This window comes from Sesamum indicum, linkage group LG4 (assembly GCF_026168435.1).
Source record: "Sesamum indicum cultivar Baizhima isolate 11 linkage group LG4, ASM2616843v1, whole genome shotgun sequence".
Classification (NCBI taxonomy): domain Eukaryota; kingdom Viridiplantae; phylum Streptophyta; class Magnoliopsida; order Lamiales; family Pedaliaceae; genus Sesamum; species Sesamum indicum.
In genome coordinates, this window is record NC_142660.1 from 8,507,317 (window position 1) to 8,532,484 (window position 25,168).

Below are 25,168 nucleotides of genomic sequence, written 5' to 3' on the forward strand. Positions count from 1 at the left end.
TCTTTCAAAATCAACTCTCCACAAATTATACATCAAGAACGCTTTTTTAATCCTTATTCAGTTATTAAAGACTGCTATTGACAGTTGTGTAATGTTTCCTAGCTACATTCCCGATATTTGTTGGTGTGCAAAACACACATAACATCAGATCTAATGCATTGAACAACTCTTTAATGCTGCCTATGACAAAGACGTAGGAAATGTCAGAGATATTTGAACTTTCTCATCAATCAAACGTGAATCAGTACCTTGTTATGTGCCTTATTGTAAAAGACACAAAGGAAAAGAGAAAAACATGGCAAAGGAAAAAAACTTAAAGAGAAAATGCCTGGAAAAAAATAAGGAAAAAGATCAAGGAAAGCAAGAAAGAAGAAAAAAATATCTCTAAAGCAAGGTATAGTTCAAGTCATAAAAAATGGGGCATGAAATTGAGCATTAGATGAATTAATCTAAAAAATCTTATATCTATTGCTTGGTGAACTATTCTAGTTTACTTGGTTTTTACCTCGTTTTTTCTAAGAATTCCTACCCCTAAACCAAAGCCCCATTACAACCAAAATCAAAGACCTCTTGATTCAAGTGTGTGTATGGTGGAAAAATGGCGTATAAGCAAGCCTATGGCAAATTACTATCGTAGCAAGTATTGATCGAAATACTTAGCCATAAACACTTAAGAGATTGAAAAGTATTTTCAGAATATTAATTTCTTAAAAACCGAAATGATGTGATGAAAAATGTCGAATTTGTTTTACAAAAAGTGAAGCAAAATGTGGGAAAAAATAGAAGAAAAAAAGGTGGGGGAGAGCGGTTTAGAAAAAATGGTTGGGAGAGGGGGAAGGTAGGGAGGAGGAGGTACCTGATTGGGGGTTGGCGGCGACGGTAGGCGACAGAAGGTAGACAGTCGTACAGCAGCAGGGAGAGTGAGGGAGGAAGAAGGAGGAAGAAAGAAAAAAATCTACTAAGTGTTGTCTATATATAGATTTTTGGAATGGGTTTAGGAGTCATTTTTAAAAAAATCATTCCTAAGCTCGTTCCAAATCATAAAAATGACGTTGTTTTTAGTGACAAGCATTAATTAAAATATCATTCCTATTGTACAACCGTTCCAAATGTAAAAAATGATGTTGTTTTTTTTTAAAAAAAACATGACGTCGTTTTGGTATAATATTAACTAGACCGTTCCTATTTATACAAACTGTTCCTAATCATGTCTCAAAATTATTTTCTCAAAAAATTCAAAAAAATAAAAAATATAGGAAAAACCATCCCAGACATGTTAATGATCAGAAAAAAGTAGACCAACAAGTAACTAAGGCCATCGGAAACATACACGAATAAAATTAATAAATGTTCAAAAGATCAAGTATATTTGTATGTACAAGATTGTTAGTCTTACGTAGATGTAAATTGCATCTTATATTGTTGTATTGGATCGTGTAATCAAACCATTAAAATTTTAATCATACTGTTGGATATTATTAAAGTGAAAAAATACTACATTCAATGATGTCTCAGACATTTTTGTTATACTGATGCTAAAATATCGTATATGATACACAATCAACTATGTTAAAAATGAAGCAACTGTCCGTTAGACCATTTACATATGGTATGTATTGTTATACGTATAAATTTAGGATTAATTAGGGTCTCGGATGTAGAGATATCATAATTGGGAACAAGAAGAGCAATCTGTGGACATTTTTAGGGACAGCCACAGGATCACATATAGGAACGGGTAAAATAAATTATTTTAGGAACAAATATATAGACAAATTTAGGAACGGTTCAAGGTAATTTCACCTTTTGGAACAGTGAAAAATAAAAACTGTTCCTAAATTAATTTTTCCTCCATTTTTTCTTTTAGTGCGTAATTATATTTGTTGGAACAGCCTTAGGAACGGTCAAAATTAATTGACCGTTCCTAAGTTTTGATTTTTCCTCTCGTTTTTTAAGTATTAGTCACACTTAGGAATGGTCGTAGGAACGGTTATGAAATTTTTTACCGTTCCTAAATAGAAAAATATTGTGTTTTGTTTTAAATATCAGTCACTTAGGAACGGTCGTAGGAACGATTTTGGAATTGTTGACCGTTCCTAAATAGAAAAATTTTGTGTTTTGTTTTAAATAAATAAGTTTCAAAATTATACTTTTACAGTTTGAAAATTATACTTCTATTATTTTTAAAAATACATACTAATTAATGTCAATCATAATTACTGTCTTCTTCAGTCCCGTATTCCTCGTCAAAACTATCTTTGTCAATGTCGTCATCAGATTCACAGTCCACCGATCAAGATGTTCCTACTCCTTGTTAATTAGCAACAGAAAGATCAACGACTAATTGAATACCATTTGGGACATGCAAGTCATAATTATAGTTGTCTGTCGCAACTCGTGGAGTAGGTATTGCCTCATCCTCTTGAAATGCAACTTCGATCCACCACGAGTGATCAATGACTCTTATGGCTCTTGTTTTGCAGACAGCCATCCACTCCACTTTGTCTCTCTTCATGCTAGGCTACTCCGTGTAGTAGGCTTGTACTGCTTGCTATGCGAGAATGAATGGTTCGTTATTTTAGTATACTTTCATGAAGTTTACATCAACAAGGTGATAACGAGGATGTACCTTCGTACCTCTCACGAGATCGACCCAGTGGCATTTAAACAGAACGATCTGCATGTTTAGAATAAGTGGATAATTCAACTGAATTATCTCTTCGAGAATCCCATAGAAGTCGCAATCTATGTTGGTACATGATGAGCTTTTGCCACACACCCCACAGTTCATAGTTGACTTGCCTAAGTTGTGCACTACAGTGTGGAAAATGTAGCCATTTACAAAGTAGCATGGGAATGTAGTGACCTCAGCTGTAGGACCCTAATAGTGCAGCTTCATAAGCTCATTGTCTGTGTAGTTCAATTTGGATTTAACATGTGTTGAGAATATTAGAGAAATCATACATTGATAAATTATAGTCGACACAATTAAAACACACAACTTAGACGACGTTTGAACCATCCTTGAATTGAGTAGCTACTAGCTCATCGATAATAGGGTCCTCCGCATGATGGTGCGCGTAAAGTTCATCCAAAAAGGACCTATTCAGATACATATCAATACATAGGTCAAAAGTCCAAAATAATAATGTGAATACACTATATCGACAAAATTTACACTTACTCGTAGTATAGCGTGACTACTTCATAGTTGGTTAATATGTACATCTCAATTATGTGACGTTTTGATCCATTGAGATATCTCTTCTTTGATGCACTACTACCTCACCAGGGTAGTTGAAAACAGACCGTTGGATACGAGTATTGTTGATACAGAGGTCATTATTCCTGCATGGCATGTTCCTTTTGCAAGGAATCTGGGGTTCAAAGTAGTGAGAAGTAAAAAGACTGATTTCTTCTACAAGGTAAGCCTCTCAATTGACGCCTCGACATGTGTTTTGTTTTTCAACTTTATTTTCAAGCCTCGAAGAAATCTAATAACCGAATATTTATTAAAAATATAATGACACTAGAACTATTTCAAAAACTTAGAATAACTCGTGTAACAATTACCACTCAAATGGATACTTCCACCTGTATTGCACAGGCCCTCCCATGCGTGCTTCATGTGGCAGATGAAAAATTAGGTGTTCCATTGAGTCGAAGAAAGCTAGTAAAAATATTTTCTCGAGGTTGCACAAGATGGTTGCGACACTAGCCTCTAATTCTTTTACCTTGTTCACATCGAGCATCGTCAAAGGTAGAATTTGGAATAGAAGGATGACCTCGGTCAATGCACTCGACACCTGCTTAGGAAACATTTCACGAAAGCCAATCAGAATCAACTTCTACATGAATACGTGACAATCATAACTCTTCATGTCGTGAAGCCTCATCTCCTTCATGTTGACACAACGGGCCAAATTAGATACGTAGTCATCAGGAAAGAGTACTAATCCATTCACATATCCTCCTCTTCTGCTCTTTGGTCAAGGTGTATACAACTTTGGGCATCACGTTGCGCTTTCTTTCGTCCACCTCAAGCTCCGGTCGATTCATATGTTCTTGATGTCATTCCATGCATTCAGAGTATCCTTTGTTTTTTCCTTTATATCCATCACTGTATTGAATATATTGTCAACACATTCTTCTCAGTGTGCATGACATCAAGGTTATGTCGTATCAGATGGGTCGACCAGTACAATGTTTTTCTTTGTCCAATTATGCTCTATACCCGTTCGAGAGTGACAACGGCACCTCAACCGTAGGACTAAACTCTTCAACCCATTCACGGATTTGTTCTCCCGTCAATCTTGGCCGTGCAACCTTCTTTTCTACTCGTTTCTTAGTGAATACTTTCTTGTTCTTATGGTACGGATGGTCTAGAGGGAGGAACTGTCTGTGACACTGAAAGTAGCACACCATCCTACCATTCTACAGGTAGAATGCACGTGTGTCTTCCATACAAACTGGACTCCCTATAAAAACAGCGAAACTCCATCCAAACGCCATCCCATAAGTGGGTAGGTCGTTCATAGTCCACATCAACGCAGCGCGCATTGGGAATGTCTCGTTCTTGGCGCTGTCGTGCGTCAGTACACCCACATGCCACAAATTCTACAATTCCTTGATTAGCGACTCCAGGTAAACATCGATGAGACATTTCGATTGGAGGGATCAAGGATCACCATCGTTAGGAATATATACTTAGAACTCATGCACATTCTTGGGGGGAGATCGTAGGGTGTAACTATAACGGGCCAACACGAATACGTACGACCATACTACCCGTGCGGTGTGGACCCATCTGTGCACAAACCCAGTCTAACATTACGGGGCTTTGGTGCAAAATCGGGATATATCAGGTCTAGGGGTCGCAGACTTCATGAGCTGGCTCGATTTTGAGCTCGACCCTCTGGCTCGTGAGTTTTTTCTTTTTTTTATAAATATTTTTATTTATAAAATTTTTATATATTTAATTTTAAGTTCAATACGTTATCAATTTTATACTCAAAATTGACATATACTATAATTATTAATCATTATCATACATTTTATTTTGGATAATAATAAATTATGGTATTTTTGTTTATAGATTTAATGTTTATACAAAAAAAATTCGATCAACCACTTAGTAAATTATAATATTTTTTATAATTAAAATTATTATTTAATATGACACATATAAACTTTATGTTATATTTAAATATATATTTGTATTGTGTTATACTTTATTTAAATTGACATATAATTCACTTATGATTTTTTTATCTATTTCTGAGTTTTATTTTTATATCAAGATACATACTATACATTGTGCAATCTATTTTGTTACTTATAAATTTATGTCGAAATTTAGTGATTTCTATGAATTAATATAAAAATAATAATAATGATGATGATGATGATGATGATGGTTGAACAATTTTAATTCTTTTTATTTTATTATATATATAATGAGATCAAAAAAAAATAATCAACAATCATGATATCTTAAAATTCAAGCACCCGATTCATACCAAATTTGAATATATGTAATATTGTGTCCATTAGATCATATTAGATGGTATGAATTAAAATCACATGTCCTGATTCAATGATATACTGTCTTGAATGATTACTCTTATGTTGGAAGTGCGATATCTCGACATCCATATATCCAATAAGTCTGATCATATCTAACGATTTGATCTGAATTTTGATGGCCAAATTAACCCATGTGTTCAACAATGTAAGATGATAGTTACATCAATGTAATACTAAAATTTCTAAATATATAAATTAATTGTAGATTGTGAACATATATTAATCTCAACTATAAAATATTTTTAAGTTTTTCAATGGTATTATTCCAGATAATAGATACTTTTCTATAATTTTAAATTGTTAAGTATGAATTTTTTTTTTTTTTGTATATTTTACTAATTATATTACTACTAAACTAATTAGTAGTTTATATTTATAACAATAAATTAAAATTTCAAACTATATTGTGGTATATTATAACATAGTATACATTATGTAATCTACTTTATTACTTATAAATTTATGTAAAAATTTGGTGATAACCATAATTTAATCTAATAATAATAATAATAATGATGATGATAACCGAATGCATGGTTTAATTTTCAGTTTGGTGAGGCCTATTTGCCTCTTTGCTTTAATTCCTTCTTTCGTTTTTAGCTTTCAAATAATAAGGCTTGCTTTCTCCCTCCTTTTGTACTCCCACAACTTCTGATTGGGATTTTCAATTTCAGTTGTAATGAGTGTAATTAGGATTGTGAGGTTTCATTTATTTTAAATAAATATAAGCTTCCAAAGAGATGAAGGGTTAGGCCCATTGGACAGAGCTCACGATGAAAGAAGAACAAAGCGGAAGGCCCATTAGAGTGATAACGGGTTACTATTTTGTAATAGTTAAACCACACCCTAGATTCACCATAGACTCACTGCGGGTTCAGTGGGTCACTTAGGATTGGACTTGTGATCATCCAACAGGAGCATGCTTGGCTTATTTTTTTGCATGTGGTATATGTTTTAATATTTGAAGTATTATGTGATTGGAATGCATCTGTTTATACTCAATAATTAAAACGGATGCATGCAAAATCTTATAATAATGAGGTCTCGGTTACAACAAACCTAATTCTCACTTGGATGGTCTAAGTTAAATATTAGGCCCTTATTGGATTAAAATTCAAATAGTTTGATTAAATCCAAGCTTTCCATCCACAATACTGTGTTAGAATTGGTGACCAGAAAGTCAATTGGATTGGCGATTTTGGGAACCATTTAGCAATTTTTATGAATGTGATAATATCTTGATGAATGAAGTAAGCATTTATCTATGGCACCATGTGTTTGTTGTGCTTACTATCTACGTTGAACGATGTTTTAATGTCACAACAAATGCCAACAGACGAATTGAAAAACCCATGTAGTTGGACTGCGCATTGGATGGTAGATATGAAACCAACTTTTGAAGGTTGGTCTGAAACATTCCAAGTCGAGGACCTCGAGACTGGGCATCGAGAGTCCTATAGGGACTTGCACAAGTATTGCATTCATTGGATGAGTGTCATGTTTCATCGACGACAGATATGGGATGTCTATGCAATTTCAGTGGATTAGTTGACAAGGTTGTTAACTGATTGAACTGACTCGCGGGAATCATTATATTGGAAGTCTTGGAGGCTTGGTCGATATGACTTGAATTCCCAGCTCGATAGTACAGGATTAGTCCTTGGACTTGAGGAATCATGGCAGTCGCATGCATATAATGGCTATATCTTAGATCTAGCGAGAAATGACTATGTCGTCGATATGGTAGTTATAGGTCTTGTCCAGTGTAGTCGGAGTATGTAGCGTTGACGGTGGATTTCAAGATAGAATTTGTCCCCTATCAGTATATGATGGATATATCTCCTATGCGCTCTAAGATGGTTTAGACTTTGTAAGTTTATGGCCATAGCGATTGGTCGAATAGAAAACGGTTTCTTTTGTCGATTAATAGAGTAAATGCATCTCAAGTATTCAGCATAGTTGTCTGGTCCAGGATGGGAACCGACGCCCAATTTCATGCCCTAGACTAAGGCCAGGAGATGGTCAACAGAAGGACCATAACTGTATGGAACTCGAGAGCCTAAATGTTTACGCCAACGTTCACCTAGTCTTTAGTGCCATGGACCGTTGGTAGACGGCCATCCATGGTGACGGGCTTTTTCGATTAATGGTTAATTGAAAATAAGTAATTAAAGTATATTTAATTGATTATTTATATTGGACACAATATTGAAGTCTAGCTGATGGTAAACCTAAAGAATTACACACAAATCACTATGGAATTGGTGGAATTATTTTGAAATTAATTCGAGAAGAAACCAATTAATTTAATTTGATTAAATTAATTCAATGAGAATATATAAATGTTTGGACCATTTACTTAAAAATTTATTTGATGGATAGCTCAAGAATTAATTAATTGGATTAATTAATTTTGGGTTTAACGCCTTTAAATTAATTGAACTAATTTATTAGGTTTGGCTTAATTAATTGATTGGATCAATTAATTAGTGTTTGGGTTTAGATTCATTTAATTAGATTAGATGAATCTTTGGACTTTGTTGGGCTAAAATAATTTAATTAATTATGATCTAATGGACTTTGGTTGGACTTGATTTAATTTGATTAAATCAAACTCGGTGCATACTTGAAGTCCAAGCTCATTAGAGGAATATTGGAGGAAGTTAAGAAATAGTTGAAACTCCTCACCATGATGAACATGATGGAGTGGTTATTTCAACATGGTTGGAGAGATTATATACATGTGTGCATATAGGTTGCTTTCGAGGCAAACTTGGTAGTTGTTGATTTTTCAATCCAATTGTATGTAATGTACACAACTACACACACATCCAAGATAATCATAACATGAGCCACGAAATTTTGCTGAAGTTCTCTCTCAAAATATTCTCCTTTTTGTTCTATATTGAATTTGATTCAAGCTAGAACATAGAACAATCCAAAAAGCACTAAACAATAGTGTATGTTTGGAGTTGTTTTTCTTCTTGTTTTTTGTTCTATCTAGAAATAGAAAACTATCTATATTTAGTCCATAGTGTGGTGTGACAAATTAGAGGGGTTCTAATTTGGATTCTAAAGTAAATGAAAGAAGAACGAAAAGGGAAACAACGTACGTTGCTGCTCAACTATAGAAAGAAAAAGGTAAAGTTTCATGTTTTGTTTCTATATTTTTTGTTCGATCCTCTAGCCACTTGTCTAGCATGTTTATATGTTTATTATTATGCTTTTGACAAATACCAAAAGCCCAAAAATTTCAAAAGAAACACCCTTTTGAACCGTTTTAATTTAAATTTTTTATTTCGCGCTTCTACTGCATTCCCAGGCTTTTGGAGTCTGGTTCGGTATTGTGGCTTTAGGATTAACATGTTATTATGTGTTGAGCATGAACAACATGTTTAATTTGCTTTTGGAAAGTATGTTTTATGGCTTTGAAGCATGATTTTATGTTTAGAAAATATTTATTAATTTTGCTTTTAAATTATGGATATCTATTCATTTTTTAAACTTGGATTTTCTATAAATGCATAGCTTTATTTTAGTTTTTAATTGCATAAATTCAAAAAAAAAATTTAAAAATCAGAGCAGTACGACCGTTGCTACCCTGCCAGCCGGTTATTAGCCAGCAGGGCGCGCGCGCCCACTGGGGTGTGCTTCTGGCATGGCAGCGCGCGGGCACCCGATCGTCTGCTGTTCCGAACGGCTCTGTAGTTTTGTGCCATTTTTTTGGAAAAATTCGATTTTTTTTATTTTTGCAATTTTTCTGAAATTATTAATTTTGACTAATTTTAATTTTAGTTAAATTAGATTTTTCTAAAATTAAATTGTGCCGTAAGTTAATTTAAAATTGGTATCCAAAAAAAAATCGTACATTGGATGTAAGCTTGATATTTATTTTTTAATTGCTTATTAGTATGTTATTTTTCTGCATTTGATTATATTTTTTGTATTTGATATTGAATATCTATTGTTAAATGCATTGATTGTATTTAACTGTTTAACATGTTTATATTCGATATAAATGTGTTAGTTATTGTTTATTGGATAAACAATGGGAATGATCACAAAGCCCTTTGGCCCAAATGCATGGTTTAGTTTTATATTTAATTTGGTGAGGTCTGCGTGCCTCTTTGTTTTAATTCCTTCTTTCATTTTTAGCCTTGATATAATAAGGCTTGTTTTCGTCCTTTTTTTGTACTCCCCCCAACTTATGATTGGAACTTTCAATTTCTGTGTAATGAGTGTAGTTAGGAATGTAAGGTTTTATTTATTTTGAATAAATATAAGGTTCCAAGGAGATGAAGGCCTAGGCCTATTGGACGGAGCTGACAACGAAAGATGAACAAATAGGAAGGCCCATTAGAATGATAATAGGTTACTATTCTGTAATATGTTGACCATAAACTCACCTTAGATTGACCATAGACCCACTGCGAGTTTAGTGGGTCATTTAGGATTGGGCTTGTGATCATCCAATAGGGACATGCTAGGTTTGTTTTGCATGTGGTGTATGTTTTAATATTTGAAGTAAGATGCGTTCGGAATGCATTTGTTTATACTCAATGATTAAAACTAATGCACACAAAAATCTTATAATAATAAGGTCCCAGTTACAACAAACTTAACTCTCACTTAGATGGTCCAAATTAAATATTAGACCTAGAATAGATTGAAATTCAAATGGTTTGATTAAATCCAAGCCTTCCATCCACAAAAATACTTTCACCCATTCGTGGTCTCACAAGTCGTAACACGTTTGGAATGGGAGAAAGCTACACTATTCTTGTGAATGAATAGAATATACTCATGTTTAGCTGTCTCACAAGTTGTGGGGGCTGGCAGTTGAGATATTCATTTGGTTGATGGATCGAGTCTAACACTGAGTAGCGTGATTTGCTTGGAGTTCTCGGGATTACATGAAGAGGCGAGAAAAAATAACTTGGGGATCTCATTGGATGAAAATGGTATAGGTTACCTCCCATAAAGCATTTTTTCCGTGTGACTCGTAAAAGGAAGGTATGGATAATTGCATTTGTGAACTCCAAGCCCACTAGAAAATGGTTTTCCAAAAATTCCACTTGAGAGTGGTGGGCTTTCTGAAGAAATAGTGGGACGGGTTAGTGACTGAAGACCAAGTTTTTAAACTTGATATTTAAAATACAATAATCTACTAAATTTTTGTTTACATTATATGTAGATGTCCAAGAATCCACTCACTGCAATTCTCGAGGTCAATGAATTTAATGGAACAAACTACAAATGATTAGCTGTAAAATCTTATGATTGTCCTAGATTTTGAGAACCGGACTTATGTTCTGGATAGGTCTCTTCCCCAGGCCATGCCGAAAGGGTCCACATGCGAAGGATGTTTGACATTTGAAAAATAGCATGAGGACAACCGGAAGTTTCGTTAATGACCAATGACATCAAGAAACAGTGCGATAGACATGATGATGTTCAATCGATAATGCTCCCCATGAGCCAAGTTTATGCGGTTCTGTGCTGGCATATTAGATATGCTGTGACAAAAGCATTTGTTGGTGCCAAGAAGATTTAAGGTTCTTCTCTACAGGAGCATGGAGTTAAGATGCTATCCCTTGTGGAGAAGCTCAAAGACCTCAAGGCTGATCTTGAAAAAGAGACGTACATTAACGTGATCCTTCAATCTATTCCTCTCTCCTTTAACCCATTTATCGTGAACTATAACATGAATGAAATTGACAAAGACCTTCATAAGTTGATAAACATGTTGATCCAGTACGAGGCTATGATTGAAAAGTCTGCGCCATCGGTATTCGTAGGAGAGGCTTTGACCTAAAAAGCGAAAGGCAAAGGGGCCGGACGCTGGAGGAGGAAGAATGGTAAGACAAAATAAGCTACTGCCAGTGCTCAGAGCATTCCTCTTCCCCAGCTGGGAATGGGCAAAGGGAAGAGGAAGGCAGTTCGGCAGTCATGGATTCTAAAAGATATTTGCATTAATTGCCGTGAAAAGGGGCAATAGAAGAGGGAGTATCACAAAGTCCTCTATAATCAAGGTATAATTTGTTATTAAGCCTTAACATGACTATTACTATTCTTCTTAGGTATTGGATACCAGTTGCAAAGCTCAAATCTGAAAATGGTTTGCAGGTGGTGAAAAAGAGTAGAAGGCTGAGACAACGGTCTTGAAACATAGCAATGGCAAAGTTGTTGCTACTGTGATTAAAGGACTAGATAGACTTAGCTATTATTGATCATGTGAGGATAAAGTTGACAGGATGTTATTATGTAACCTAGCAAGATCAAATTATGTTTTTCAATTGTTGGATAATTTAGATTACATGATTTTGATCAATGATGGTTATTTCACTTGACAAAGAATGGTTATTCTTGTCTGCTAGATTGTTTACGTAATTATTTCAACACTATCTCATAATTGAATTATGAGTCCTCAAAACAAATGGTTAAAATGGATAATCAAGATAAACTCATAGATCTGGCATGCGAATCTAGGTCACATTTCTCTAGTTAGGATAAGGAAGTTGGTGAATTCAACGAGTCCAAAAATAGACAAGTTGAGTATACAAGCTTGCAAGTCCTTCCTGAGTAAGATGAGGACTGAGAAGCACTTTGTAGGACAAAGTGTGCTTGCCAAAGGTATATTGGATTGGATCCAATTAAACATCTATGAGTCATTGAATACATAGAGCCAGAAGGGGTTCACAAGTCTAAGGACCTTTAGAAGGCTCGGAGGATTAGACTTAAAGTGGACAACCAAACTCGTCGCAAAATTAAATTCTTCAATTAGATCGAGGTAGTGTGTATTTAGTGGGAGTTCTTGAAGTATCTGACGAGAATGGAATTCTTACTTAATAGAGTTCTTTTTTAGAGTGCCACAATTGACGGTGTCTCTGATGAGGGAGGGATCAAACCTTGTCGGACTTGGTTCGATTGTTCTTTCACTGAACTACCTTGGACCATAAGGCATGGCAAGCCTGTTTCCACAACTTACTTTAGTATATGGAATGGTCCTGCAAATACTAAAGGACTAGTGTGTGGCGAACTAGGTTTGTACAAGTTCATTTGTTATCCTGAGTGAAATTGGATTTCATTGCATAACTGATGTGAAGTGTAGCTCCTTGAGGAATCAAGTGGAGATACACCTCAGTCAAATGTAGCAAACATCATTTGTAATCAAATTCTTCCACTAACTCATTATATTCCAACGTCCTGAGGGATGACTAGAACACCTTAGTTACCTAATAGGTACAGGTTTTTTAGTCTGACCAATCAATTAGAAATGATCCAAACACATAAGGAGAAGTGATGTACGACATCGGGTTGGATGAATGGCTTGGAGCCATGAGATTCGACATGGAGTACAAACTAGGTTTGAAACTACCCATATTTGGAAAATTCATTTAGAAGAGTGAAAGAATCGGTATATCCTATCAACTTTATCCTAACACGATCACTATTAGCTAAGTCAATCCAGTCCTTTAACCACAGTAGCAACAGCCCTGCCACAGACGAATGCTTACTACTTCTGTGGCACCATGTGTTTGTTGTGCTTAATATTTACGTTGAACGATGTTTTAACATCAAAACAAATGCCCACTGACCAATTGACTAACGCATGTAGTTGGGTTGCACATTGGATGGCAGCTATGAAACCAACTTCTGAGGGTTGGTCTGAAACGGTCCAAGTCGAGGACCTCGAGACTGGGCATCGAGAGTCCTATAGAGACTTGCACTAAGTATTTCATTCATTGGATGAGTGTCATGTTTCACTGGCGACATACATGGGATGTCTATGCAATCTTAGTGGAATAGTTAACAAAGTTGTTAACTGATCGAACTAACTTGCGGGAATAGTTATATGGAAGCTTTGGAGGCTTGGTCGATATGACATGAATTTCTGACTCCAATAGTGCAGGATTAGTCCTTGGACTTAAGGAATCATGACATTATAATCGCTATATCTTGGATCTGGTGAGAGATGATTGTGCCTTCGATGTGGTCATTATAAGCCTTATCTAGTATAGTCGGACTATGTATTTAGGACGGTGGATTTCAAGATAGAATCCTTCCCCTATCAGTATATGATGGATATCTCCTTTGTACTTTGAGATGGTTTAGACTCTCTAAGCCTATGGCCATAGCGATTGGTCAAAAAGAAAATGGTTTCCTTTGTCGATCAATAGATTAAATGCATCTCAAGTATTCAGCAAAGTTGCCTGGTCCAGGATGTTAACCGACACTCAATTTCATGCCCTAGAATAAGGTTCGAAGATGGTCGACGGAAGGACCGTACCTGTATGGAACTCAAGAGTCTAAATATTCACGCCAACATTCACCTAGTCTCTAGTGTCATAGACCGTTGCTAGATGGTCACCCATGGTGACGGGTGTTTTCGATTTATGGTTAATTGAAAATGATTAATCAAGTTAATTTAATTAATTATTTATTTTGGACACAATGCCCAAGTCTAGCTGAGGGTGAACCTAAAGAGTCACACACAAATCACTATGGAATTGGTGGAATTAATTTGGAATTAATTCAAGAAGAAATGAATTAATTAATTCAAGGAGAATATATAAATTATTAGATCATTTATTTGATGGATGGCTCAAGAATTAATTAATTAAATTAATTAATTTTGGGCTAACACCTTTAAATTAATTGAATTAATTTATTTAGTTTGACTTAATTAATTGGATCAATTAATTAGAGTTTGGGCTTAGATTTATTTAATTGGATTAAATGAATCTTTGAACTTAGTTGGGTTAAAATTAATTTTAATTAATTATTGTCCAATGGATTTCAAGCGAATCATGCTACTCGGTTGTTAAGCCCGACCCATCAACCAAATCACACTTCCATTGTCGCCCCCCACGACTCGTGAGATAGGGAAACAATGAGCGTGTTTCTTTGTTCATAACATTAGTGTAGCTTTCCTTTATTCGAATGTGCCACGAGTCGTGAGACCACATTTGGATAGCGGTAGCTTCCTCACACATTATTGTGGATGGAAACCTTGGACAAATCAAACCATTTTGATCCAAGCCATTTTGGGCCATAACACTTTAACTTGGTCCAACCAAGTGAGAGTTAAATTTGAGTATTGACCAAGAGCTCATCACATTAATGTTTTGCATGCATAAATATCAAATAGTTAAAAGCACTTAAATAAATGCATCGCATGCAAAAGAACCTAGCACATCCCTGTTGGATGATGACGAGCCCAACCTATGCGACCCACTGAGCCCGCAGTGAGTCTAAGGTCTGTCTAGGATGACCCTATACTACTACAAAAGTAATTTACCCATTAACATACTAATGGGCCTTGTAACTCCTCCTTGGCCCTCCTTTCACCGTGGGCGTTCTTCTCCATGGGCTTGCTTAGTTACAAAAACTGAAACCTCACCAAAAATAAATCATATTCTACTCTCATTAAAATGGAAAGAAACCCTTATCAAAAGTTGGGGGAGTACATAATATTGGAGGAAAGCAAACCTTATTATACCAAGGCAAAAAAAACAAGAGAGAGAGAGAGAGATAAAATAAAAGCGCACACAAGCTCACCCAACATAAACAAAATAAATAAATACATTCAAATAATCAAGGGCTCTGTGATCGTCCATTAGCATCCAACTAGCATAATAATCCAATTAAACATGTTATACAAAAAAAATAAAAAATACATCCTATGTATAATAAAAACCATGATATCCAATATCATAATCAATAATTATATGCAGAAAATACAAGTTTAAAATTGCAATTGAAAGGATGATTAAAACATGTGCATCCAATTCACAAAAATAAACCATATTAATAAAGCAATTCAATTTTAGAAAAATTCCAATTTAATCCAAAATTAAATCAGCCAAAATTAATAATTTTCAGAAAATATGCAAAAATAAGAAAATTCAATTTTCCGAAAAAACAACAAAAAAGTGGCCTAGTCATGCGCCGCCAGCCTGCAGTCGTTTCGTAGACGGCCTGTGCACACGCCTGCGCTTTCACACCGTGCGATGCTGGCCAGCAATACGCTGCTACAGTGCCTTTTTTAATTCATTTTTATTCCACACACTAAGCTGAAAATAAAATCAATCATTTACTGAAAAATCCAATTTTTCTTAAACAGTTAAATCATTCAATCAATCACAAAATTAAACAAGTTAATTTCTACACAAAATTATCAATAAAGTAAGCAATTAAAACATGCTTCAAAAAAATAGGGGAAATGACAGATTTAGTCCCATAGGATAAGGTAGATCTCACTTTCGGTCCCTTGCTTTTTGGGGCCAACAGTTTTAGTCCATTAATTTTATGATATTAACACATTTAGTCCCATTTCATCTCGAAATTGTAAAAGAACACCCAGCTTGCAAGAATGGTATCAAAGCCTAGGTTTATTGAAGAAATATATGATTATATTACATTTTGATATTATCCACTAATGGAGGAAACTTTTCAAGATAATATGGAACCGAATGAAAGTTCGAGTTACTGTGAAAACAGGGAATATTTTCAGACTCTGGAAATACAAAGAAGAGAATTTCTCATGGAAATTCTTGACAAATGTGACAATGGTCCCAAGAGGATTGACCCGAAGCTTCTCACGCCAGAGGAAAAACAAGAATGGCTGAGAAATTTCGAAGTTCGACAAGTACTACCAGGAAATGCAGTGAGACGTCTACATTCCACTGAAGTCCATGGTAGAATCCCAGCCAGGAGAAACGGAACGGGTAAATTCCTACATAATTTCAGTTCAAAAAATTATGACTGATTGGAAAGAACTCGAGCCAGATACATCAAAGATCTCCCAAGATCTGAGGGAGATACAAAAGACGGTTCAAGACTATGGACATAGGTTAATACATATACCTATGAAAATAGAATCTTTGAGCCAAAAGGTGGACGAGGTCCTTAAGATCCTTCCCGATCTACACAAGGGTCTCGCAGATTTGAAGGCCGAAATCACAGATCTGAAGAAAAACCAACGAGAGAACCCTAAGACCTCTAGATCCAGACAGGAGAGAATCAGGGACGCCCTCGGAACAGTACCTCTTCTACACCAGAAGGGGAAGGCTACGGAGATTCCAAAGCCAAGGTCAAGAGAAGATCTGATCATTGCATCTATCATATCTATAAAATAATGGAGATAACAAGAGCAGATCTTTCAGATCTACAAGAACTAGCGGAATCCTTTTCCCAACTCGGGATCGTGGATTTAGTCAATATCCAAACAAATGAGATCACTCCAGCACTACCACCACCGGAAGGAAGTACATGTTCTAATGATCCTCCACAAGATCAACCGATGAGGGAGAGTGCAGATTTCCACACTAATGCCACACCAACATTTGTGGGAACCAGATTAAAGGAAAATCTAGGAAGAAATCCAAAAAGAGTGCCGGAGAATACACCTTGGGCAAGGACCATGCTCCAGCCCTTACATCCATACGGCTCTATACTAAATCTGGATATTATCGATTTTCGAAATACCGAGAAATTGATAGACGAATGGGTTGCAGCAATTAAGATAGCAGCAACTACCCTGGAGCTCGACAAAGAAAATTTCATAAAGCTTGTAGAATTGAGCTTGGAGGGATCTGTAAAAATCGGATGGGATAATACCCCAGAAGATACCAAAGCCAGCATCCTTGCCGGAGATTCGAAAGGCGCGATAGCTGACCGGCTAGGAAGGCTTATCAAGATACACTTCATCGGAGATGGATATTTCGAAGGAAGTAGGGCAGAAAAAGCTAGGGAATATGCACAAGCTCTTTTCAGCCTCGAATTAAGAAATATTTACGCAGTAGATGAATATATCTATTGGTTCCGCAAGTATTTCTTCCAAAGTGGAGTAGCAACAGAAGTAGCAGCTCCAATGTTCTTCGCAAAAATATGCAGTCCATGGAGGGAAATGTTGATCCAATCATATGAAGTACCTGAAGGACAGCTGGATTCAGTGGCGCGAAGAATGTCTTTCCTTAAAGACAAGTTGAAGGATTGGTGTTATCAAGCATCCATCCAGAAGAACATGAAAAGACTGAGAGGTAAATTAAACGAACCCCTCTCTGTTGTGATAACAATGAGTTTCCAACTATTATAGGAGAATCAAGTGAGCCAAAGAAAAGGAAGAAGCAGAATAGTGACTCCTACACTAGGAGTTCCAGAAGAACCTTTTCCCGACGGAGACATGGTGGTCCAAGTCCAAAGCCAGAACATACAAAGCTGGACAAAGAACAGGACCAACAAGGGCTTCATCCCAAGGATCTAGACGAACAGATGCAAGATCCGCCGGAAGAGCCCCTACAAGAAGAACTTTCAGACGGGCCCATACCCGAGCCAATGAAAGTTTTAAAGATTGCAATTGCTGGACTTGCGGAGCAAAAGGACATATATCTCCCGATTGTCCGCAGAAACGTGGTGAATTAAGAAAATTTGAAGCCACGGCTGACATCCTAGATGCCGTTTACTATGGTGACTTGGTACCCATCTACCAATTCGAAGATCTTCCTTCAGACGAAAGCGTCTATCAGGAGGAAATAGAGACTGATTCGGATGGATCTTCAACCGAGTCAGAATAACTACAATGAAGGAGATAGGCTTCAAACCTCCGAAAGCCTATCAGGATTCTTTTCCAGAATGACGGTGTCAAACAAAACCATGGAAAGAATCATGCGGCAAGATTCCAACCTCAGCCCATATGATGGATTTAGGATTGGAGGAATTGGGAAAGTCCTGAACCAGATAGGACTAAACCAAAGGAAGCATCACATAATCTACAAAGTAAGTTCAGGTGAGTTTGCTATACCTATGGAACTTACTGGTAATGTGATGGAAATGCAGTTAATTCCTAAAGAAGAAATTCTTGAAGAATTGAGTAAGCTTAGAGAAGAAGTAGTCGTTACTATGAAATGGATCCACATAGGAACTATTGAAGTAGTAATAAAAGCAACTTTTAAGGAAGGGATTGATTCAGAAATACATTTATCAATAATGGATAGAAGAATCAATAACTTAAGAGATGGTTGTCTTGGAACAATGATAGGTAACTTGTATGCAGGAAAACTAATGTTTGACGTTCATCCTAGGATTGCATACAACCTAGCAGACCAAGATTTTAGTAGAGTCTTAACCCTTCATCAAGATTTTAAAAGAAAAGATCTAATGAGAGAAGGAAATAGACCGTATTCTATAACTTATAGAATTGCATATGCCCTTTCCAATACGCATCATTCAGATTTGTTTCTTAGGAAAGAGTATATTGAGATTCCTAGAATTTTCAAGGAGTTTGCTAAGGTCATGACACCAGATCCTATTAGGATACCTAGAATAGGTGGTGTTGATATCATCATAAAAGATCACCCAGTTTTAGATAAAACACTTAGCTCTAGAACTGATTTCAGTAGTCGAATGTCCTTTTCGGAAGATAGGATTACAGGCTATAAAGGAAAGGAGAAAGAATTATTAAAAGCTTTAACTCCTCAAGAGATTAGGGTAGATAACGTAAAACTTAGATGCCCTGAAGGATGGAAAGAAATACAAGTTATATTTGACATCACTAAGAAAGAGAATTTTTTCCCTTGTGATGACTTATATCATTTGCAGCAACCTGTTGTTGGAAGATATGAAGGCATGATAGAAATAGCAGGTCATGAAATTTTAGTTGCAGGTGTTGCAGGAAGAGAAAATGGGAGTATGATTTTGGGGTTAAGTTTCCTCGAAGATCATAAACCATGGGGAAGAAAAGGTAACGGGATGGAATTCAGTCTTGATGGTGTCACCATAAGGATTGAATGACAAGTCCTTTTTCTATATACATATCTGTTGGTATATTATATGATCAATATAAGACGGAGTATTTTGCAGCTTATATTGATTCAGGATCAGGTATTTGCACGGCAAAACCTGGAGTTTTCCCTAAGGAAGCAAGGGAAACTTTACCTGTCATTGCAGGAAGGAATTTTTCACAAAAAATCCTGATACTCAATAAGGGAATACGAGAAGCCAAGATCATGATTGGAGGAGCATTTGGATCACCCTGGTTTAGGGTAAAAACACCTCCTATTTACTTTCATGATACAGGTGCCGATATCTTGCCAGGTAACAATTTCATTCAAACATATGCAAGATATATGCAGGATAATCAAAGGAATCTGTTAATCTTTACTACTAACTGTGGTAGTGACATACAGGTGTTGCGAAGAGAAAAGGCATTCAACAGGATAATGCCAATAAATTTTCGTAGCAAACGTGGTGATTTTGATGCCAAATTAACTCATCCAAAAATGCAGAATAAGAGGAAATTTGGTAAGGTCCTTTTGTCTTTCAGGCAACAGGGACTCATAGACAGCGATAGCTCCTATAAGGAATCTGAGGAGGAAATCCTAAACCTTAAAGAAGCACTACTAGGAATGAAAGCACTTGACATCAGCGAAGAAAGCAGGTTTTCTCTTGAGAATGTCAAGAGAATTCAGAGGAATTTCAGTGAAAATCCTCTGGCTTGGTGGGATAGGAACAAGATCGAAGCTACTCTTAAGGTCAAAGACGAATGCAAATACGAGTATGTTCGCTACAAGCCTATCCAGATGAACATGGAGGATAAGAAGGATATGCAGATGATAATCAAAGAGCATATCAGTCTTGGACTCATTGAACCTGGAATCTCTACCTACAGTAGCCCTGGATTTTTGGTAAGAAACCATGGCGAGATCAAGAGAAGTAAACCCAGGTTGGTTATTAACTATCAAGGTATTAATAAGATATTAGAATTTGATGGTTATTACATTCCTAGTAGAGAACACTTAATTGATTGCATTAAAGGAGCAAAAGTATTTTCTAAATTCGATTGCAAATCTGGGTTTTATCAAATTAAGATGGAGAATGAATCAAAGAAATTTACTGCGTTCTCCACAGCACAGGGACAGTATATCTGGAATGTGCTTCCAATGGGTTTAGCTAATGCACCACAGATATTTCAAAGAAAAATGGATAATCTTTTCAAAGATTATTTTGAGTTCATGTTTGTCTATATTGATGACATACTAATTGCATCCAAAAATATGAAAGAGCATATTAAACATCTTGAAATATTTTCCGATGCATGCTATAAAGAAGGTTTAGTACTTTCTGAAAAGAAAGCCACTATTGCAGTCAATAAGATTGAATTTTTAGGAATCCTTATTGACGAAGCAGGGATTGAGTTGCAGGACCATATTGTGGAAAAAATCCGCAATTTCCCAGATGTACTCAAAGACAAGAAGCAATTACAAAGCTTCTTGGGAGTTGTTAATTTTGTAGGAATCTTCATTAAGGATCTTGCAAGATACAGAAAGGATTTCCGACCACTCTTGAAAGAAACGGAGAGTTCAAAGTGGAAATGGGAAGAAATCCACACCAAAAGGGTTCGTGAGCTAAAACAAGTTTGCAGTAACCTTCCAAAGCTTGCTATACCGCAAGACGGGGATGAATTGGTAGTCTACACAGATGCCAATGATTACAGATGGGCAGCAGTACTCATGAAGAAGACAACTACAGGGGAGGAACCCTGTAGATATACCGGAGGGTTGTTCTCAGAACAACAAGCCAAAGTTTGGCACATAAACGAGAAAGAATTCTTTGCAGTTTGGAAGGCTTTCAAAAAATGACCTTTATTTTTACTTGCTAAAGAATTTACTTTAAAAGTTGATAATACTAATGTTAAGGCTTTCTTAAAGAATAAATTAGAATCAAAAATAGAGAAAGCTCGTATTATCAGATGGCAAGCTGAATGCCAATATTATTGTTATAATATTGTCGTTATAAAATCTCATGAAAATGTTCTTGCAGATTTCCTGACAAGAGATGGAGGCATCTGAAGCAAACTCCATCATGCTGAGACTCAGGCACCTCCGGGAAAACCTCGAGGAGCTTGACAGAAAGTTCGGACAACTAGCAGTCAATGCCCAAGTTGCCGAACAAATCCAAAGAGCCGATCTAGACACAGTTCAGGTCGCAATAAGAAGTTCCCTACTAGCATCCACTTCGCTATGGAACGACCTACGAGAACCAATTCGGAAGGCGTCACCTTCGGGGATGACTCACGAGTTGAGGGAGCATGACCCAAAACATGCCTTTAGAGTACAGGGCTCTACACCTGTAGTGTCGGATTCAAGTACCGATTGCACAAGGCCATTACCAGACTCTGGTGAAACGGCAACAATTGAATCACAGGAAGTGCAAACTCCTGTAGGTTCAAGTCAACCCAGCACCTCAGGGGTTAAAGAGGGAGAGATTAGCCTTAGGCCAATGACAGGCACCTCTAAGGCTAATACTAATGAAGTAATATCTTCTTCTGCTTGGCAGGATTATCAGCGTATGTGGGAAAAATTAATTTCCCGCAAAGGAGTCAATCCAGGCAAGACCATTATCGAAACGTCCGGAAAATATAACAGAGTCTGGATGTTAGAAGGGTCTAAATCAGAAGATGTCAGAGAATGGTATGATTTTGGAGCCCTTGCTTCAGTTCATACTATGTCACCGAGTTTTCCGGAACTCTCAAAACTTCCGGAGTGGATTAGTGGGGCGGTCTTTGATTCATGGCAAAACAACCCTCACTTGAAAAGAGGCGATGTTCTGGAGATAAAATTTGTTTCAGTAGCTCCAAAAACTGCAGGAAAGGGGTCTCATCCAGCATTCCATTTCATGAAGCTGCAGAGGCCAGATATGGTAGCTTTCAACAAAATCAAAGCTGCCTCAGGAGAAGCTCCCTTGGTATCAGCCATTAGCGAAGATAGTATCTCTACCAGGAGAGCTTGGGGACTATGGGTCTGTCTCACAGAGATGGACAAAGTCAAGTATCCATTCAAGATTTTCTCAAACAAAGTGAATGGATCATTCCTGTTAAATTCCATGACAGGAAAAAATACGGAGTTTGCTGAAAGCCTATTCGAAAAGAAGAGGATGTTAATCTGGGAAAATAAGCTATCGGCAACCGAAGCCACAAGGATGAAGACGTGCAATATGTTGCATGTTGGGCAATGGCATAACCATTTGTGCCCTTGCTGCAGAAATAAGAAAAGCCCCTATTCGGGACAAAGATTCGGGTCACGAAAAATAAACCCGAACTAGACCAAGATAAGGGAAAGAGAAAAATTTTTACCAAGAGAAGTAAAAGTTAAACGATGTAAAAAATCGAGAGGATAAGACTGTCGGCAGAAAATAATAAAAGCCAACAGTCAGTCAAGCAGCCAGCTGGAGATCATGTGACCGACAAACCATTATGACAGACAGCTGGAAATCACAAGGCGATGACGAACGCAATGATGTCATCATAAAAACAAGTTTGGAGTCCGAATTTGAAGTCCGCGGACGCCTATAAATAAAGATGCAAGGAAGCAGAAGGGGATCATCAGAAAACTTCTCCTACTCTTCAAAGCATTATAATTCTGAGTCATTTTTCTGTAATATTTCAAATTTTCAGTTTATGGGGGTTTCCCCAACAAGTCAAGTCCTCTACACCATGAGAGGCTAAATAGTTGTTTCCTCCAACGGAGGAATAATATCTATGTAATATTTCCTATATTTCTTCAATAAAAGATAGGCTTTTGTTCAGCTTGTTATCCAAAATTCTATTAAGACCCTGTATTGGAATCCCTTTCACGCCCTAAGGTAGGAAACGAAATAGGGCTGTGCTGTTTTGTTACTGAAGGAGCCAATTTCCTGCGAACCATCTGCTGCGGTAGTGTGGTTGGAAGAAGTCCGTAAAATCGAGGACTTGGAGTACCCGGAAACAAAGCGGTCAAAACAAGGTATGAATTTATGGGGTTTTAATTTGTTTCGGAAGCATGTTAGACCTATTCCTAAGCATGAGGTGTAAATACAAATTACAAAAGAAAGGTGATTATAGGATCAACAGTGTTAAAATTTGGAAATCAGGGGACCATAACTGTCGACCATGAAAAGCGTGGGACTAGAAGTGATAATGGCCTTATCTAACGGGACCAAAAATGCAATTTTGCCAAAAAAATATTAAAACTAGGAAATGTTCACAAGAGGTTCCAACATAGCAATCCTCTAAGTGGGTCAACACCACACTCAAATTGGAATCTCTTGAACTCCTTGCTAGAAGAGAAATAAGAGAAATTCTCCAAGAGAATTAGAGAGAGATGGGGAGGCCAAGAAGTTTCTAGGAAAGGAGAATTAATTTTGTGTTATGTAATAATGTGATAATTATTTCCCAAATAATTATATAACATGTATATATCTTGTATTCATAAATAAGAATATGTCTAGATACATTGTTTTATCTACAAGGTATATTTCTCTTTATTCCAAATAAAAGAGATTCCCAACAATGACTAAAATTACACTTTCTAAAATTGCAATTTGCTAGTCATTTATTTCCTTCTATAAAATTTTCCATGGGCTCAAAAATCATGTTGGCCAATTTTATCAAATAAAATACAAGTCCAGTGAATTTTTATTTAAATCCAATTTTAATAAAAATCTATTTAATTGAGCCCAACATATATTTAATCTAATTAAATACATAAACCCAAATTGTCTATATTAATTCATAAGATCCAACTTAATAAATAATAAGGATAACCCGAATGTAAATTAATGCCATTAATTTATTCTTGAGATTTTTCCATCCAATGGATCTCTCTTTTGTAAGTAATCCAATTAATTGTGGAATTAATTTCAAGTTAATTGTTTGTTCCTTTTCGGTGATTTGTGTGTGACTCTTTAGGTTCACCTTTCAGCTAGACTTGGCTAGTGTCTAACACTATTATTAATTTAAATATGATTTAATTAATAATTCTTAATTATCCTTTAATTAAGAAAGCTCGTTATCATAGGTGGTCGTCTAGCAACGGTCTATGGCACTAGAGACTAGGTGAATGACTGTGTGAACATTTAGGCTATCGAGTCCATACGGGTACGTACCTTCCGTCTACCGTCTCCAGGCCTTAGTCTAGGGCATAGAATTAGGTACCGGTTCCCATCCTGTACTAGGCATCTAAGCTTAGTACTTGAGATCATATTACGCCAAATGTCTCGATATAGGAACCTCCTTTTTCTATTCGGTCAACGATTGTGGCCACAGATTCATAAAGCGTGAAGGCATCTCCAAGTGCATAAGAGATACGTTGTCAAATACTGACAGGGAACGGATCCTCTTCTCGGAACTCACCATCCTCGCTACGTACCCTGATTGCACTGGACATGGCGTATGATAATCATGTCTGCAACACAATCACCTCTCGCGCAGATCTGAGATACAATCATTGCATGCATGTGAATGTCGTAATTTCTCAATTCTGAGGACTACTCTCATACTATCGGAGCAAGGGATTTGAGTCATATCGGCCAAGTCTCCAAGGTTTCCATATAACAATCCCCACTAGTCAGTTCAATTAGTTGACCACCTTGTCAACTAACCTAATAAAATTGCATAAACGTCAAACGTCTATCATCGATGAAATGCAGCACTCGTGCAATGAATGTGATACTCAGTGCAAGTCTCAATAGGAGTCTCAATGCCTAGTCTCGAGGTGCTCGACTTGGAAAGTTTCAGACCAGCCCTCAGAAGTTAGTTTCATAG

At 36.5% G+C, this 25,168-nt stretch overlaps 1 protein-coding gene across 1 annotated transcript; it reads left to right on the forward strand.

Annotated features, from left to right (window-relative positions):
- The first annotated feature begins 11,170 nt into the window (after window positions 1-11,170).
- Window positions 11,171-22,689, forward strand: LOC148788397 (uncharacterized). Its single transcript, XM_088880050.1, has 5 exons — window positions 11,171-11,374; window positions 11,495-11,577; window positions 11,667-11,744; window positions 19,913-20,147; window positions 21,793-22,689. The coding sequence occupies exons 1-5, from the start codon at window positions 11,171-11,173 to the stop codon at window positions 22,687-22,689; spliced, it is 1,497 nt and encodes a 498-aa protein (XP_088736176.1).
- The last annotated feature ends 2,479 nt before the right edge of the window (window positions 22,690-25,168 follow it).